The sequence below is a fragment of the Sesamum indicum genome, unplaced genomic scaffold, assembly GCF_000512975.1.
Source record: "Sesamum indicum cultivar Zhongzhi No. 13 unplaced genomic scaffold, S_indicum_v1.0 scaffold00139, whole genome shotgun sequence".
Classification (NCBI taxonomy): domain Eukaryota; kingdom Viridiplantae; phylum Streptophyta; class Magnoliopsida; order Lamiales; family Pedaliaceae; genus Sesamum; species Sesamum indicum.
The window spans coordinates 255,874-275,670 of NW_011628057.1; the positions used below are offsets into that span (position 1 = coordinate 255,874).

At 34.8% G+C, this 19,797-nt stretch overlaps 1 protein-coding gene across 1 annotated transcript; it reads left to right on the forward strand.

Annotated features, from left to right (window-relative positions):
- The first annotated feature begins 7,602 nt into the window (after nt 1-7,602).
- LOC105179295 (lysine-specific demethylase JMJ25) lies at nt 7,603-19,247 on the forward strand. Its single transcript, XM_011102905.2, is given in 15 exon segments — nt 7,603-8,843; nt 8,927-9,039; nt 9,514-9,613; nt 9,701-9,839; nt 10,004-10,067; nt 10,146-10,890; nt 12,677-13,006; nt 14,314-14,902; nt 15,002-15,123; nt 16,768-16,840; nt 16,926-16,973; nt 16,976-17,001; nt 17,490-17,609; nt 18,590-18,651; nt 18,969-19,247. Coding segments are annotated over 15 exon segments (3,738 nt in total). The 5' UTR covers nt 7,603-7,754; the 3' UTR covers nt 19,087-19,247.
- Nucleotides 19,248-19,797: the final 550 nt, after the last annotated feature.

A 19,797-nucleotide genomic window follows, 5' to 3' on the forward strand; every position in this document is an offset into this window, starting at 1 on the left:
AGACATGAAAAAATTTATACGTGAAGCATATATTATTTAAGTTGTAAGATATAAACATAAACAAAATGATAAATAATTTAAAATTAAGGTAATTGATAAGTATAAAAATAGAGAAATAAAATTAACATACAAAAAAATTTAAATTATTTTAGTGGTTAATTTACTTAGAAAATAAATAGATGTTTTCGATAAAATTTAAGGACTACAATACAATTTTTAGAAAAATTATAAACCTTAATGGAATTTTTAGAAAATTAGAGGACTTTCGTGTAATTTCTAAAAAATAGGAATTTTATGAAATTATTAGAAATTTAAGGACTACAATGCAATTTTTACAAAAATTATGAACCTTAATGAAATTTTTAGGAAATTAGAGGAGTTTAATGTAATTTTAGGAAAATAGGAATTTTATGAAATTATTAGAAATTTAAGTACTACAATGAAATTTTTAGGGAAATTATGAACCTTAATGAAATTTTAGGCGCAACTTGGACTTTTTTGGAATATATAGGAAAATTATGCATTTTCAGATAAATATGGACTTGGATGCAATTTGTAGGCAAATTTCGAACCTTATTGCAATTATTAGGCAAATTACAAAAAAATATATTTTATTCAATAATAAAATGCAATTATGTGTTTTGAATGTTATTATTTTTTATATTATAGATAATGACAATTGGTGCTCCGCAACCCCTGGGTAGCGCCTGCAACAGTTGCCCTCCCCGGGATGAGCCAGCGGATGCACCTTCAACCGACCCATCCTCGGAGGGAGTCTCCCAGCCCCCGCCGATACTTACAGATTCGCATGCAGTGCAATCAGATTCAATGATGGGCCAGCAGTACACAGGCCCCAGTGAGGCCGTGGGATGCACCAGCCCACCACCACCAGCGCCACTACTTCCCCTAGTGGCCCAGAGGGGTTTCATCAGCCTCCGGGATGCAAGGTACGTATAATATTTATTGTTAATTGATTTAATATTTTTGTTATTTTTTAATTAATTTTAATATTAATAATAATTTTTAGGTTCGACCGTAATTTTCACACGGCTATCAATTCTACGGTCAAAGGGAATTATCTGCATCCCTGGTCCAACATATCGTAGATCAGCTAATTGAAGGTAATACTAATATTACTTATTTTAAGTAATGTTTATATTTTTAAAATTAAATATTTATATAATTTGTGTTTGTCAATTTTTCAGATGTCGTACTAGTAGGACGACGAGTCAATGTTCAATCTCGTCAAGTCATAGGCGGGGAAGTTCCTATGGAAGTTTTGCTGACGCACAGTACCAGCTCCCCAAATTCTAGTTGAGCCCAAAATTCTAGGCTCAGTCAGCTAAGAATAAGTCAACCGGACCACCAACCCGGAAGCAGTTGTGACCGTCTATCACGGGGGGTCATTATCCGTTGGGACAAACAAGTGGAAGATGGTAAGTATTTCAAATCATATTAGTAATTTCATTTAATTTTTTTATTTTCTAATCATTTTTATATTGATTTTTTGAACAGATTGCCAAGATATTTTACCTCACCTCTTCGCATGATCTCGAGGACTCCAAACGAATCATGCTACTCAGTGTTAGGCCTAACCCACCAACCAAATCACACCTTAACTATCGTCTCCCACCTCTCGTGCGACAAGAAAATAGTGAGCATGTTCCTTTGTTCATAACAATGGGGTGTAGCTTGCCTCTATTCCAAGTGTGTCACGACTCGTGAAACCACATTAGGATAGCGGTAGCTTCCTCATCACATTGTTATGGATGGAAAGCCTGGACAGATAAGAAACCATTTAGATCCAAGTACATTACGGGCCTAATATTTACTTAGTGTTAAGCTCAGCCTATCAACTGAATCACATCTTAATTGTCGCCCCCACGACTTGTGAGACAGGGAAACAATGAGCGCGTTCCTTTGTTCACAATAATGGTGCAGCTTGCCTCTATTCCAAATGTGCCACGACACATGAGACCACATTTGGTAGCGACAACTTTCTCACCATATTATTGTGGATAGAAAGCTTGGACAGATCAAAACCATTTTGATCCAAGTCCATTACGACTGAAAAATCTTGCTCTTGAAAATTCATTTAATGTTGGGGTACTTTGAAACTTGTCGCAGAGTTTGTTAAGCTGGTTGTCGCATGCTTGAACATGTTTCAATAAATTTCCTACGGCAGTTGTCAATGATGCGATTTGTTCTTCCAGTGAAGGAGTTTGCATCATCATAATTGTTGCAACCTCAGCGTTTTGACTTATAATAATGAATTATCAAGCAAATCTTTCTCCACAACTTGAGTTTTCTACAGTCGTTAAAATTTGTAATAGCTTTTGTGCAAGCCGTTACAGATACTTTGTAACACCTTGTTTAGCTGCGGTAGGCCTAGACTTTACAATGCTACAAAAAGTTCTCCGTCTGTCCATCCCCTGCAGGTTTTGCTTCAGGTGGTAAGATTGTTCTTGCACTCTTCGAATTTCTGTTGCACATGAGTGGAACCCAGAGTCACCAGATATGTCTGCCAACTTAGCTCAATAAATGATCGGCACTTCTCAAACTGTGTCCAACATGACTCAAACTTCCAAGGGCGTTGTTTGGACTGTATAAAAGTGTTCTCATGGTCCTTCAATTAAATCAACAATAGTTTGTCAAGATGGTGCACCGAGGCCTCCAAAAACGCCTGTTTCCATCCCGTTGTCCCACAAACCCCTGTCAAGTCTCTCTCGGAGTGTATACGAGTGCTCCTGATTATTACACCATGAGAATTTGTTCCATGAAAAACTGAGATCATATAGTCCACTAGCCTAAATAGCAACACAAAAATTAAAAATACAACTAATAAACCAAGCATTTTAAAGTGCCTAAGGAATAAAATGAAGAACAAAAATTTAACCACAAAAAATACCTTTTTCTATTTCTATTCGGCTAGTCTCGTTAATTCCAAATCTACTCTGGTTCGTCTACAAGGAGGATTCAATGTAGCATCCCTCTAAAGCTAGGCTACGCACATCTATGGAAGTAGATCTATGTCATTGCTAGGTAAAGATATATTTATGGAAGAAACAAAACCCGACTAACACTATCGATAGTGTATTTGGTTTTCTTTCGTTCTTAATCGGACAAAATGCATAAAACCCCCATTTGCTTTAAAAAGTCGGCTAAAAACTCATTTCTATTTTAAAAATAGGCTAAAAACCCTCCTGTGTTGTGTAAACTCAGTTCAATTGCCCCCTCTCCGTTTAATCCAACTAATAGTGTTAATTTTTTATAAAACAACCATTATACCCTTACATAATATATATTATTTTTTATTTAATGACCGTTGGATTTTCTTTGATCAAATATTAATCGTTAGATCTAATTAGTTAATCTCAACCATTAGATTTTAAAAAAAATGAAAGGTCTAGATTTAATAAAATATTTAACTTATATTATATATACATAATTTAAAATTAAAAAATATATTATTATTATTATATATATATATATACACTCCATTTAGCTCGGTAGTTAAATCCGGAGTCGAATGAGGTAGTCAGCTCATTCATTCTCCAATTCAACATATCATTTTGTGCGACTCATAGAAACTCTGCTTACCTACCCGATGTAGCTTCTATTCCTATCGGTCTCGAGGTCGGAACCCCAACAATCTCTTTCTCTCTCTTTTGATTAATTGACTTATTTAGCTCTTGAGTTCCTGCTTTATCTTCTTTATGTCTTCTATCCGAGTCCCTAAGTCAGTCTTAGATAGAGCTAAAGTATCCCAAGCTTGTTCTAGGAGTCTAAGAGCTCGCTTGTTTGAAGCAGTCTCTATCCCTGCACTTTCAAACTCACCTGCTACCCATTGTAAAGTATTCGCTCGTATAGCTTACAGAAGGACTCCAACTAGATGCGCTTACTTTTAATGAGATTAGGCCTGCGCTTTACTGATAGATTGCTCTTGCCTGATGGATTGATTGAAAACTAACTTCCTGCTTTTCAATTTAAATGGTGTCACTGGCGTAAAGCTAACTTGAAAAAAGATCTTAACCGATCTCATTCAAAGAGGCTTGTGTAAGAATTGTCCTTGCTTGAACTCAAAAAAAGGCGGTTAGATAGTCTTAAAAAAGCACTCCAACTCTATACGCTCCTGGACTGGTATTTAATTGACAAAATATTTATTTTGAAGAGAAAATTCGAACGGTACCACTAACCATCAAAAACTCATCCGGACGGCGCCGAAAATTTAGAAACAAGTTTCTGGTAAAAAAGGGGCGAAAATCGCGTAGTTTTTTCTTTTTCTTTTTTAATTTTTAGTTTTTTAATTAATTTTAATTATATTTATTGAAATATATTTTAGTTAATTAAGAATACTTTAAATAATTATAATAATTAAATATTTTAGTTAATTAAGAATACTTTATATAATTATAATAATTAAATATTTTAGTTAATTAAGAATAATTATAATAATTATTATTGAAATTAAATATATATTTTAAATTAGGTACGGTTTTCATTTTGGACTAGACAACTATACTTCATACTCGAAATGTTTACTCAATTGATCTACCTAGGGAACTATTACTCAACTAATCGATACGACGGTAAACTTAAAAAGTTTAAACATCTCAGGGTGCATAAGTGAATAGATGTAAAAAATTGATAGTGAACAAATTCTCTCTTAGAATCCACCATCCTTATTGTATACTTCAACTGCACAGGACAAGGCTTATAATGACCATTTCAAAGATACAGTCACCTCTTTCCAGATCTAAGATACAACCATCATATGCATACGACTACCATGAATCCTCATATCCGAGGACTAATCCTGTACTATCAGAGGCAAGGAATTCTGGTCATACCGACCAAGCTTCCAATTCTTCTATATGATAACTCCACGCAAGTCAGTTTAGTCAGCTGACAACCTTGTCAGCTAACCTACTATAATTATATAAAAGTTGAAAAATATTAGCACTTTCTCTTTCTTTATATTGCAGCATGCTTCTCTATTCTTTTGGAGGTTTTCTTCTATGAATTTTATATAGTTTCTACAAAAATATGTGCAGTTTAGTAATATGAGTAAAAGTGATCAATTACAGACCAAAATAGCTAAACTAGTCACAAAATAAGCGAGTGAACTACACTGCCCAGCGAAAGGGAGGGTGGGGGGTGATACACTCTTTATTAAAATGATGGAAAAGGCTTTTTGCCCCCTTTTCTTTCAAGGGTGCTTTTTGCTCTTTTCTATATTTCAGAGAGTAATTTGAATTTATCCCTATAAAAATATCTTATTTAAATGGATAAAATGCATAAACTCCCCTTGTGTTTTAAAAAGTCGGCTAAATTTTTTTTTTTTTTAAAAATAGGCTAAAACGCCCCTGTGTTTTGTAAAACTCATCAACAAACACGTCTTCCGTTAGTAATTAGCGGAAGGTGCATTACACATGCTCTTTGTGCATATGGGGGTATTTTTTTAACTATTTATGACCTTTTTCTTAGATATTTTAACTAAAATGCCCTTTTTATTTTTGTTTTGTTTTTGTATAATTATAAATTGAAATATTAAATTATATTTAATTTATTTACAATTATTATTATTAATTATTCTTTAATTAGCTAAAATATTTAATTAGTATAATCATTTAAAATATTCTTAATTAACTAAAATATATTTTCATTAATATAATTAATATTAGTTAAAAAATTAAGAAAAAAAGTGAACAGATGAGTTTCCAGCCGCCATCCGGCCGCCAATGGTACCATTTGAATCATCTCTTCAAGTTGAACATTTCCATACCGTCAATTTGAGTTTTTGTCAACTGAAGAGACTAGGCTCAAACTACGACTGTCGAACATATTTGCCATCGATTTGTTGTCGTCCTGTCGAATCTTGATCGCATACCACCACCATCAGACTAATCTCTTTAAGACGATTCTAATGAGATTAGCCTCACTTATTTTGGTAAAGTATTTGTGGAGATCCAATGATTCGAAAAATTCGCCGCGGATTCTAACGCGATGGAAATGGTGGTAGGGTGAGGGGGTGGGGTGGGATAGTTAGTTTTTTTTCTTATATGTATAAATAATAATATATTTTTTTTAATTTTAAATTATTTATATATAATATAAGTTAAATAATTTAATGAATGTTGATCTTTCACTTTTTTAAAATATAACAATTGAGATTAATTATCTAACGATTAATATTTGATCAAAGAAGATCCAACAGTCATTAAAATAAGAAATAATATATATTAAGTAAGAATACAACGGTCATTTTTTAAAAAAATTAATACTGTTAGTTAGATTTAACGGAGATGTGGCAATTGAGCTATGTTTAATAAAAAAAGGGGGGTTTTAACCTATTTTTAAAATAAAAAAAAATTTTAGCCGGCTTTTTAAAATACAGGTGAGTTTTATACATTGTCCTATTTAAATTAGAATGTAAGACTTTATTTCATTTTTAATTAGAAAAATTTTGTACAGGATTGGTTTTAATACAAATTTCTATATATCTAATAAATTTACAATTACAAAATATTTTTTTTCTGTCATCTCACTCCACATTTCTTTCTTCTCACAAATACTTTTTCTTTTTTGCTCATTTTTAATTTCATTTTGCTCTTCATCTCATATCATAATTTTTTTTATATGCTTACAAAAATCGTGTACATCAATGATTACTGATTATTAAATCAATCACATTAATATTCAACCACCAAGATTAAAAGAAGCTATTATCGATAGTTATATTCGGTTCTTTTCTTTTGAAATTTTTAATGATTTTATATCGAACAATTTGTAAATGTGGTTTTTGTTGTTTTAATTTATGAGTTATTAGTTAATCTTATATCCATAAATTATGAGATATTACAAATAATGATATATTGAATCAGTAAATGAGTTTAAATTTAAAAATTTACGCGTATTCAAATTATGAACACTTAAATTTAAAATATACGATTTTATTTTGTTTACACTTATAATATTATGCTCGCGGAAATCGCGTCGAGTGTAGCTAGTAGATCAAATTAAAATAATAAATTAGTAGAATACATCATAAATAAATATTAATCGTGAAGAATTTATTTTATTCATTTGAACTAAAAAGTACTAACTAATGAAATGAGACTTGGCTTTTCTAGACAATGGATAAAACACATTCGGTTAACTCAAATAAAAAAATGAATAAATTCGTACATTTTGTCTAATTCTTGTAAATGATATATATTAGAAAATAGAGATGTAATTTTTCATTTTTATCTAAAAAATATTTAGATTTATTAGTTTATAATTTAAGTTTAAAAAATTAATAATATATTTTTACCTTTGAAATAGTTTATTATCTGTCATATATTACTTAATTTTTAATTTTTAAAGTTACAATTACTTATAATGCTAATTACTTTTTTGATTAAAATTAAAATATATTAGTTTAATTTTTTAAACTCAAATTATAAACTAATAATTATTAGTTTAGGGATATGTAATATAGTAGAAATGTGAATATTTAACAAATTTCAAATTTCAAATGTCAAAAAAAACCCTTTGATTTCCCCCAGAAATTTTCATCAAAACCATGGGCGGGGGAATGAAAAGCCAAAATCTCACCTCTGCACACACACACAAACACACACATATATATATATATATATATATATGTTGTGTTAAAATATGTATGTAGTAGTGAAATTGAAATTCCTTTGATTTTCCCTCTAAAACGCTCAACGAGTTTACCACCAACTTCCCAGCAAGGCGCCAACTGCATGACCGGGGAGCGAGAGAAGACGCCGCCGGATGGCGTCCGGTGCCGGAGGAGTGACGGGAAACAGTGGCGGTGCCGCGGGCTGAGGGTTGGGGATCAGCCCTACTGCGAGAGGCATCGGTATTTGCTTTCTAGTACCAGCAAGAATTCTAAAAGGAAGGCCTTTGCTTCTGCCCGTGCTACTAGGGTTGTGGCAAAGGGGCCTCCTAAAGGCGGTGAGGAGAAAAGGGGTGTGTTTCAGGAGAAGAGGTTGCGGAGTAAGGAGAAGGATGGTAAGAATGTGAAGAATTTAGATGGGGATGAGGGAGGGGAGGAAGTTGATGCGGAGTCAGAGGATGGGGATAATGTAGGTGTAGTGAAAACGGGGAAAAGGAAGGGGTTGAGGACGAGGACAGAAGTGGCAGGGTCGAGTGTTGCGGGGAATGAGAGTGGAGAGGATGTGGAAGAGGAGAAGAGGCTGGAGTCAGTACAAAGAAGTGGTGCAGCAAGAAAGGAGGAATCAGACTTTTCTGAGGAGGATGGGAGCGGTATTGATGGCAGTTCAGAATCTTCAGATGAGGGTGATGATGTTCTTGCGGTGAAACTTGGTAAAAAAGATGGAAAGGCTGGGGCTTTGCTGAAGAAAAAGGGCGGCGTATTGCGGGGGAAGAATATGCAAGTGAAAAGGGAAGAAGAAAAAAGTGAAGAAGATGACTTTGGGTTTCAAGTGGTGAAGAAACGGGCGAAGAACAATGTGATGGAGTCCGGTAAAGAGGAGATTAAGAGTAAAGGCATAAAAGTGCGGGAGAAGACAATCCTGCTGATGAAGAAAACTGAAAACGAAGAGAGTCATTCTGATGGTGATTCAGAAATTGAATTGACGGATAGACAAGTGAAGACACCTGGGAGAACTGTCACTGCTGGGTCGGTTTTATATAGGAAGAAGGGCGAAGATCATAGAACACAAGAAAAGAAGATAGTGCACAGTAAGAGAGCTGGAACAGATGAACATAGTTCTGATGATGGCTCATGGTACAATCTAAGGAAAAGAAAATCTCCACAACCGATGGATGGACCAGGAGTTCTCACCAAACGGAAGTATACCAGTGATGTATGCTTGTACTCTGTGCTCTTTGGGTTTGTTTTTTAACTTTTAAGGTTTGGAATTGAAATAAATTTACTTGAAACAAACAGGATCCCAGTGACCCTTACCAGATGTGTCATCAATGCATGAGGAGTGATAGGAAAGTTGTGAGGTGCAGCCAATGCCGCCGTAGGCGCTACTGTTTTCCTTGCATTGAGGCGTGGTACATTCTTTATACCTATCAATATCTAAGAGACTCTAGCTTTTATCATTTTTAAAGGCAACATCATCATTACTTTGTCTAATGCAATAAAGCACTTCTAAACTTAATGGTGAAATATTGGCTAACATGAATGCTTTTAAGCATCATCAAATTTCATCGATTCCCTCTCAAATTAAGTTCAAAGACATTGATGGACCTAATTTAATAGCATACTGTAAAAACTTTTGTTTCCTTGTTTTGGTTTCTACAAGTCTACTCCTACCTTTGGGTTTATTATATGTTATACCGTGGAACAAGGAGAGGGCACCAACACTGAGTGGGTGCAAAGTGATTATCCGGTTTGAGTGCTTTTCTAGAACTTGTAAGGGATTAAATTGGTTTGAAGTTGTAGCTACTGTTGCAGATGTTATCAAGCATCTAAACCTGCTATTATTCGAGACTTCATTACTTTTCTTGTTGGCGTGCTCATTATAGGTATCCTGAACTATCAGAAGAAGCTCTAACGGAGGCGTGCCCATGTTGTCGTCAAAATTGCAACTGTAAAGCTTGTTTACAAAGAGTTAATCTTCTTGAGGTTGTGTTTATGGTCTTCATGCTATGTGCTAATTCTTAACTTTTGATTAAATGTTTTCCCTCAACACTTTTCTGACGGTTGATGCAGAGTGAGTTTTCTGGTGATCCAAAAGATAACAGAGAAAAGATACGTTTCTTTAAGTATCTCCTTAGTTTCCTCCTGCCTTTTCTTGAAGATTTTAATCATGATCAGATCACGGAAAAAGATATTGAAGCTAAGATTCGTGGTAACTTTGCACATATTTCATTGTATTCATGTAATGGGATTTATTTTGGTTGATGGAGAAATGCTTTATAGAGAGTTGATTTGGCTCCTTTCATATTGTCTCTATGGTACATTAATAAACCTTTTCTATTGTTAGCCTTATCGGCATAATTTGCATTCATGCAGGATCAGCTCTATCAGATCTAAAGATAGAGAAAATTGACTTTTCTCCTAATGAGCGTGTATATTGGTAAGCTTCTTATCCGTGTGGATTAATAGTAAGTCTAGTACTGTCCTTGAATAAATGATGCCACTTCTTCTTGTGCAGCAATAGCTGCAGGACCTCTATAGTTGATTTTCATCGAAGTTGTCCGAAATGTTCGTATGATCTCTGCATCACTTGCTGCAAGGAGATTCGAGAAGGCTGTTTGAGAGGGTGTGACCAGGAGGTAATAATCCAGTATATTGATAGAGGTGAACACTACTTACATGGAACAGAACCTTCTGTGACTTCCAAAAGGGGAAGAACTTTAATTTCATCCAGTAAGTCGAATTGTAGCACTGAGGAGATGCCATTGCCTGAGTGGAAAGTGACAGAATTAGGTGAGATTCCTTGTCCGCCAGAGGAAAGGGGTGGGTGTGGACATGGTAAGTTGGAGCTCAAGTGTTTTTTTGGTGAAAGCTGGGTGTCAGAGTTGAAGGAGAAGGCTGAAAATTTAGTTGTTGCCTGTGGACCTGCTGAAGTATCTCATATTTCTGGTCGATGTCCTTGTTCGGAATCTAATGACGGTGGTAGTGTTTGGGATGGGCAACTGCGCAAGGCTTCCTACCGAAGTTCTGGTGACAATGACTTGTACTGTCCTTTGGCAAGTGAAATCCAGCCAGGGAAACTGGAGCACTTCCAGAGACATTGGATTATGGGAGAGCCAATTGTTGTACGTGATGTTCTCAAACTCACATCTGGATTGAGTTGGGATCCAATGGTAATGTGGCGTGCATTCCGTAAGATTTCAATTAAAAGGGGTTCCTCTGACTTGATGGTGACAGCAGTAGATTGCCTTGACTCATGTGAGGTAAGCACTTATAAGAAACCACTTGGGGTTTATCCTAAAGGTGTGTTGATATATTTTCCTGTAGGCTTGGTTGGGAATGGTGTTTACTAGCTTTGCAGCATTAAGATGATTATACGCTTCACTTACGTTTTTCAATACAGAAATCCTTAATATTCCTTAAATGAATGAGTTTAATGTTTGTGGACAATGCAGCTCCTGGAGTACCTAATGACAAAATCTACTTGAAAACACAACAAAAATATGAGAAAAGCAAGAAGTTGTATATAGGATGTTGAATCAAATAAAGACTTTTTATAATGATAACTTGTTGGCATCTAATGTTAGTTTCTAGGAATATTACTTGACCAAAAAGCACAAATATCAACAAAAGAATCCAATCCCTGATAATTCGTTTATTCTGATTTCCTCTCTTCTTTCTTGTAAATTTGTAATGCTATACCAGAAGGTTGTAGGTAAATGTTGATAATTTTTGTTCCTTAGCAATTGATATTGCTTAGGCCTGGCTTATCAATTGAAAGGAAAATTCTATCTGAAATGAAACTTTTTATGTAACTTGCAACCCCAATTTTTTTATATTTTGTCTTTATTGAGATACTTTGCATTGGTTTCACTTTATCCACTGAGAATTGCCCTTGCCTAGATGCTAATCTTGACAAAAGCCTCAAGCTCTTTCTTGTACTACAATGTGGCCTCTATTTTCAACTCCCTACTAATTTTGTACTGAAGCACTATCTGTTTGGTTATGAACAACGTCCGAACACGAAATTGTTTCCTGAGCTGGATTTTTGCTATTCAAAACACTATTACTTGTTTCAATACAGGTTGTCATAAACAATCTGATAGTGTTATACTGTTTTGTAATATTTTTGTAGCCTAAATCCTTTCAATATTTAATTCTATGGTTATTCCTATTTGTCCAATACACTTGATAAATTCTGTGAATTGAATTTGTTTGTTTGGTTTTACTCTAGCCCGGTGAGGATTAAGCATTCTCTTATCTGCTGATTCTCTCTTTTTTTACTCCTCTTCGCTGCTGTTATTTTTCCTTGATTTAATCATTGCGTGCTCATAAATGGTCTTATCATAGTTCCAGTGCTAGCTAATACACATCCTTCTCAGCTCTATTTTATCAAGTTACTGTTCTTGGTACTATTTGCATCCTCAAAAAGGAAAAGCAAGTTGTGTGAGATCACCTTTACCTTTGGTGATTTTCTTCAGTGGAAATGGAAATGAGAAGAGCAGCTACCCTTATTTCTCTTTACCTTCCATAAGAAAAATAAGTAATTAACTTAAAAAGTCTGTTGTTTTGGCAGTTACTTCCTAATGGAGTAGAGTTCATGAAATCCTAGAAATCTGGCACTGAAAAGTTGTTCCTTTCCTTTCCCTTTTTTTTTTTTAAAAATAATAATTGTTTTTTTAATTTGGCACTGAAAGATATTTCATCATAAGCTGTTGGCCAAATAAGGTTCCCTTTTTTTGTATTGTTAATGTGTTATGAATTTAATGCTTTCTCCTGTTCCTTCGGCTAATCATTGATGAATTTTCTTTTCATTATATAGAGTTTCAGTGAATTGTTATTTCTTTAACAGCTATGATGGTTTTGCCAGTAGAAAAAATTTGTAGATTATGATGTCTCATCAACTAGACTGCAACTTAGATCTATCATTTGGCCATGCAGATGAATGTTTTCCATTTTCATTGTCTCCATACTTTATTGTGGTTCTATGTAGATGACAACCTGTTGGAAATATCACAAAAAAATTTCAATTTTAATGTGAATTTGTAGGTTGATATAAATATTCGGAAATTTTTTACGGGTTACTCAGACGGTCGCAACTATAAAAACTCCTGGCCTGAAATGCTTAAGTTGAAGGATTGGCCGCCATCCACCTTATTTGAGAAGCGATTGCCACGCCATGGAGCAGAATTTCTTAGTGCCTTGCCCTATAAAGAGTATACACACCCACGTTCTGGAATTCTGAATTTGGCTTCAAAATTGTCAACTGAAATGCTGAAACCGGACCTTGGGCCTAAAACATATATAGCATATGGATTTGCTGAAGAGCTTGGACGTGGGGATTCTGTAACTAAGCTTCACTGTGATATTTCAGATGCGGTAAGGGATATTTCAATATTAATAAATTGCTTAGTTAATTGTCTTGAACTAAGTATTGCACTGGAAGATATATGCACAAATGTCAAAATCACCATTCAAATTACCAAATTGTATAGTAACTTGATGGAAAATAGCATCTTGAGGTCCATTATTATACCAAGTAATTTAGGTAGCTTGGTTGGGAGTAATTCAGTTTAGTGTAAAGAAGCTTATTAGGTTACTTCAATATTTTGTGGCATGTTACCTGGTACAGAGTTATTGCTGGCAAAGAATATTACGTCTCCTGAAAATTAATATCATTTTGTATGCTCCTAACCTATGGCTCTGATATTCTTATCCCCTTAAATCTTGATGTGCCTTTCTTTTTTCTTGTGGAATCCTGCTTGGTTGGGATTACACTGCATAATTTACAGGTTACACTGGGTTGATATGCAGTGGGTGTGTGTAATATTTAATGAAGGCATATTAAATATCACAGGGCCCACAACCATTGGTTGGGAATCACCATCTTGATATGCAGTGTAATCCCAAACAATTTACAGGCAAACCTTTCTTTTATTTTGGCTGTTTTTTCCTTAAGAAATTGTCTGAAGAGCATGCTGTTTTGATTACGAGCATAATGCCTGTCACACCTGCACTTTCCTTTTCTCTTCACTTCTGTTTGGCAAGCACCCATGAGATTCTGAAGAATAATTTAATTTTCTAGACTTCCTTCAGAAAACAATTAATAAAATTAGAATAGAATTAGATCTGGGGCCCTTGATCTGTGGGTCCATACTGCATTATATTGAATAATGTTATTGGACATGAAACAAACCTGTCCTTTGGCTGTGAAAAAATGAGTATTTGGAAAAAAGATTCGAAAAATGGTCTTAGTTGGGAATGGGACAGATAAAAAAAGTAGCTTTTAGTTGATTGCTGGTTTGGCAACGAGCACAAAATGTGAAGAACATTGCAAGAAGCTTTCATATCTGTCGGAGGGAGCATAATCTTTGACAAATTTTCTTCCTTGTAGTCCCTTTCGCCTGTTTGTAATATATTAATTATTCTTTTTTATTTTCTCTCCTTAAATATACAGATATTATCATATCAACTTTCAAGATGGTCATCCCTCTTCTAAAAATCTTAGGTTATCATCAAATAGAAAGGGGAGAACAGTTTTTCTGGCACGGTATTGGAATGACACATCTAGATATAGGGCTCTTAGTTTTTCTTTTTTAATTTTTTGTTCTGTGCTGTTTACACGGCTAGTTAATAACTTGCAGTTTGAATATTTTTAATATGAGTGGATTTATCAAACTATTTAGGTGAATATTTTGTTGCACACTGCTGATGTGGCTCCTGAGAAACGTGAACTTTCAAAAATTGAAAAATTAAAGGAAAAGCACGCGATACAAGATCAGAGAGAACTTTTCTGTAATGTCAATGCAAATCACAAAGAGACCGGGATAGCCATGCAGGAATCTAATGCCTGCCTGAACTTGGAGTCTCCAGGCTCATCGCTTGTTGAAGTATTGCTTCCTGCTGCTGCTGCTGCTAAAGGTAGAAATGAACAATCTCAGTCTTCTGGTGACCAGAGTACAAATGCTAAAACTAAGGTGAATGATGATGAGCCCAAGGTGGAAGATACTGACTCTCTGCTCATAAACGTTGAAGACAGCCTTTTGCTTGATAACAATATTAAGGAATCAAATGAAGCTTCTGGATTGGCATCTCAGAATAAGGATGGCAGTGATGTGATGGTTGGAATTGTGAAGAGGACAAAGGGCAATAGATGCGGTAGAAGTAAAAAATTAAGTAATGCATTGAATGGGAAGTCAGCACATATTGCAACTGGCTCACAAAACCTTCGAGAAGTGAGGAATGCAGAGGAAATCAACATTGGGGCAGAAAAAGGTAATTTCTTCTCATGTTAAATTGCTCAAGGATCACGTGCACCAGGCGGGTCAGTTTTTCCTGGTCAGACTAATTTTAGGTGTCCTGCATTTGTACCAGATATAGTAGAGGGAGGTGCCATTTGGGATATTTTCCGTCGGGAGGATGTCCGTAAACTTGAGGAATATCTTAGAAGACACCATAAAGAATTCAGGCATATCCATGGTTGTCCGGTGGAGCAGGTAAGAGCAAACTTATAATAGTAAAGTACAACCAAACAACTGTTGCTTTATTGTGGGACAAACTTATAGCTTCTTTTTACATTTGAAGAGTGAGCGTATGTGATGTTCTCTGAATTGGATTATTTTAAATAAATGTTACTGAGTTTGGATTTGCGTGATTTTCTTAGTTGAAGAAGTAACCAAAACAGAAATAATGATATGTTATTCATTAGGTTATGCTTCTTATCCCACAGATTATGGAGTTCCATTACATGACCTGAATCCCGGCTTTCCTGTTAACCCAGGATATATGGTTGGCTGAGCTGCATATTTATGTTTTAACAGCTGATTTAGTCTGTACTTATGTTTGTTTTAATTTTATGTTCTGTCATATCCATTTGTTCATTGCGCATTTCGCTGACCTGCGAAGTAATCATTTTGGCTTATTAGTTCTGCTGAATATTTTAGTTGCTCTTTTGGTAGTTTAAAGTCCATTATTTAATTTGGCTCATTTTCGTCTTGAGAGGTGGAAGACTAAACACAAATGTAGTCAGGTGCAAAATGCTATTACACGGAGAAGCATGCACTTTTCTTCTCTTTGTTCTACATTTAAGCTTCTCATTTTCTTTGCTGGTTAATAGGAGGATACGCGTGTGCTGTGCTGATTTTGCTAATTTTTCCCAACCCAACTTTGGCCCAAAGCACCTTAATAGTCCAATCCAACAAGAAGTGGCCCTTGCTGTGTAGAACATTTGGTCTTTCGGTGGTTGGAGTCATTTTTCTGTGTTATGATTCAGGTTTCCTATATCTTTTATTAGATCATGAATTAAATGTTTAATTATTTCAAATTCTATTGTATTCATTGTCTTCTCGTTTATAATTGTATTCAATAGATTTTACAAATTAATCATAGTTAGAGCATTTAACATAGAGCCCGGTAAAATATCATATGAAGTTAATAACTCCACAACTAACATTATTCAAGTTTTTAGCATTAGATGCAAGTCCAAAGGTCACAAATCTATCACTCATGCTATACAAAATACTAAACTATCAGCGGAACTGAGTTCATAGGTCTCCCACTCTAAATATATCCAGTGTCATTCAACGTGTAACTAATTCATTAGGCATAAGAACTAGTCTTGGTACTTGAGGTTTAAATTTTTTGATAAGACAACAAAATTATACTACATAAGGACTAATTAATTAGTCTTATGTGAGATGCGTTATAAGCATAAATGTTTAGATTTCATTTATTGAAGCTGAATGTGGTTTGCTGTCATCTATACTTCTCGAATTAACCCTAGACCACCTATAGGACCTTCAACCACCAATTATATTGTGGTTTGGTTGGGCTTATTGGTTGGAGTGATTGTAGTTGAAGACCCTATCGGTTGATGTTCTTTTCTCCCATTGATGCATGCTCACTTACCTAATAAAGCTCTTTGTTCACATTTGTTTGGTCAAAATGTAGCAACTTGGGTGGCCGCCTTCTTTGGTCATCTCTTTGAGTGACGAATAATTCTTTGCACTGGTATATGGGCAAAGTAGTGCTTGTTTCTTTTTTCCCCTTTATGGTAATAAATTTCATGGTCAAATGTGGGCTAAGACTATTTAGTTCTTTTGTAATTTATTGTCTGTACCCTGTAAAATGTTTTTATGCAGGTTGTACACCCAATTCATGATCAGAGTTTGTACTTGACCTCATATCATAAAGCAAAACTCAAGGAGGAATTTGGTTAGTACTGTTGGGCTTCCCTGGCTAGTGCTTTTTTTGTTCCTTGTCATTGTTTTAGTTACGTTCTGTTGTAAAATTTATGTAGGAGTTGAACCATGGACCTTTGTGCAAAAACTTGGAGAGGCTGTTTTCATTCTCCTCATCAAGTCAGAAATCTTAAGGTACATCAACCTTTGGAAATTTTAGCTTGTTGCAATATTATATTGATATTGACTACATATCATTAATGCGTATCTGGCTTTTGAATTATTTCTAGTTCGGCCTATTAGTTGGATTTCCTATCCAAATTTACTCCCTTGGGAACTGCAAGTCTTAATGCCGAACTTATTTGCCTGTTAATCTTTTATTTTCGCCAAGCCTCTGTTAAAACTACAGTTAGTGATACTTCATTTTACCAAAAGCTCTTGAAGGATAGAAAAGTCTGTAGTGCAGTTATTGATGAAATTCAGATCTATTAAAGATTTCTTACTTTTATCCTTGCTCAGTTGTGTATTTGTTATTTACCAGTTACCTGAGAATCTGTAGGTTTCTACCAACTTTTTCCTTAAACCAATCTGGTGTTAGTTAAATTTGATCTCACATTCCTTGTTATAATTCTTAATATTGTGGCACCAATGTTCCTGATTGATGTTCCCTTTGCAATTTGCAGTCTTGTATAAAAGTTGCTCTTGACTTTGTTTCCCCGGAAAATCTTGGAGAGTGCATTCGCTTGACTGAGGGGTTTCGTACTCTTCCCCAAAACCACAGAGCTAAGGAGGACAAATTGGAGGTACATATGCCTTTGGTTTGATTGTTAGGATATTTCCTCTTTCTGGGTATTGCTTTCTTTGTAGGTCAATCTGTGGAAGCTAGATTAGAAATTTTTAGTGGCCTATGCCAGTGAAACTAACTGAAACTGGTGATCAGATTTTGTTGAGTGTCAAATTAGTAAAATCTTGCGTATTGGCTACCTTGTTTATTCAGCTTAGTAATCGGTCTACATATTGATTGATGAGAATTTATGAGTTAAACTAATTTTATTTTTTTATTTGTTTATTATTATTATCATTGTCATCATCATCATCCCAATCCATCCTCTTGAGTCTTGACCTATCCTTGCCCACCAAGTGCCGACAATCATAATTGCGAAACAACTTGCTGGTTTCTAGAGGTTCACCCACTTTATCCTATTGACCTATACTTGTCGAGCAAGTGCCAAACTATCATAATAGTGAAATGACTTGCATGGTTTGTAGAGATTCAAAGGCTTCCTCAAAGATGTCTTTTCTGAATTTTCTAATGATGACAGTGAGAAACTATCATTTTCTGATGAGCAGTCTAAGTGAATTGATGTGGACTTTTATCTTGGTGTCTTTATTGATCAATCTGGACTGCCTTTTACCCCCTGGAAGTGGGCAGGTATGTACTGTGTTTGCCTGCCCCCATTGTGTCTCTAAACTTTTCTCAATTGTTAGATCTCCATCAAAGTTTTAGATTCAGTAATCTAAGGCCTAATCAGAGAGTGAACTTTTGCTGATACTTGAGTTGGAAACTTCTTCTTGAAAACTTTTGGTTTTGAGTTGTGCCGGTTTTAATATTGTATATGCAACCAAACACACGGTAGTAATTGTGTCTAGAATGTTTTATCACGAGTATCGGTGAATGTAATTTAATAAACTTTGTGTATTTCACTTGCAGCAGCTCTTGCCTTGTTGGATTAAAAAGTCTAGTAACGCACTAATGCTCCTATGGTTGCATAACTTGAAACAGGTGAAGAAGATGGCTATACATGCATTACAAGATGCTGTTTCTCATCTCAAGGATCTATTCTTGTGAGTGTACCTTGCAAGAGATCACTCTCTTGCTAATTCTTTAGGCACCCATGCCTTTTCGACTCTTTGCTAAGCAAGTTGGATTCAGTTTGTCATTCATAGTCTTTGGGGGAAATGTTCTTGGAAAATGGGTCTTGGTAGTCAAAAAATGTCAAAATTGAATTTTTTACAAGATCTCAATTCTTTTTGAAACTTGTCACATGTGTTGCCATAAGATTGCATATAACTAGCTATTTTAAAGGATCTGCATATGCGTGTGTACGATGCAAATATCCCACCTTCTCTAAACTGACACTAAAAGAAACTTCAAACCTCAGATCTGCAGAACAAGCTGACAACCAGATTTGTGGAACCATGCAATCGGAGCCAAACTCAGGTCAACAACCGGAAGATCCTCACCTACGTGGAATTTATCAAGGTCAACACATATCATAAGCCTAATCATATTTTGTTCAGACTAATTAGATCCTGCCTCAGGCTTGTAGACGACGACCATTTTGAACTCTGTCGCCAGTAATCATGTGTCCTGGTAACACTTCCACTCACCAATATAGTCTAGTTGGTCCTGCAACACTTGATCTTGGGAATTAATCTGTTGGTAATTCTTTTTTGCTGTTATATTTTGCGGTTTAAACTTCTCTTCTGGCCCTCTAGCCCAGTGATTTTTTTGTGTAAATCTTGTTAATATGCAAGCACTCTGGCTGTGGCCATCTTGTACAGCAGTAAGTAGAATTAACTGTGCAACCGTGGTTATTAATCAATTCGTGTCTATATTTATTATCTATGGTTATATTTATTTTTCTCCTCGTCAAAGTATAATCCATTTTGCTTCAGATTAACTAATTTTGCAATATTATTGTTTATATGAATAGTAATGTAAATTAATGTCGATATGATTTTATATTTTGATTTCATTGTTATTATTATTATTATTATTATTTTTATTATTGTTATTATTATTATTCTGTTTTAGTAAAATGTATTTTTATCGGTGTTAATATACTTCAATTTTTTTAGTAAGTCCTTTTTGGAGCTTATTAAATTATGTAAACTCTGTTGTCCATTTTCAAGTTTTTAATTTAATCATTTGAATATATTTTTCTAAGCAAGACTACATAAATTTCTTTTGAAGAATGTGCATATTTA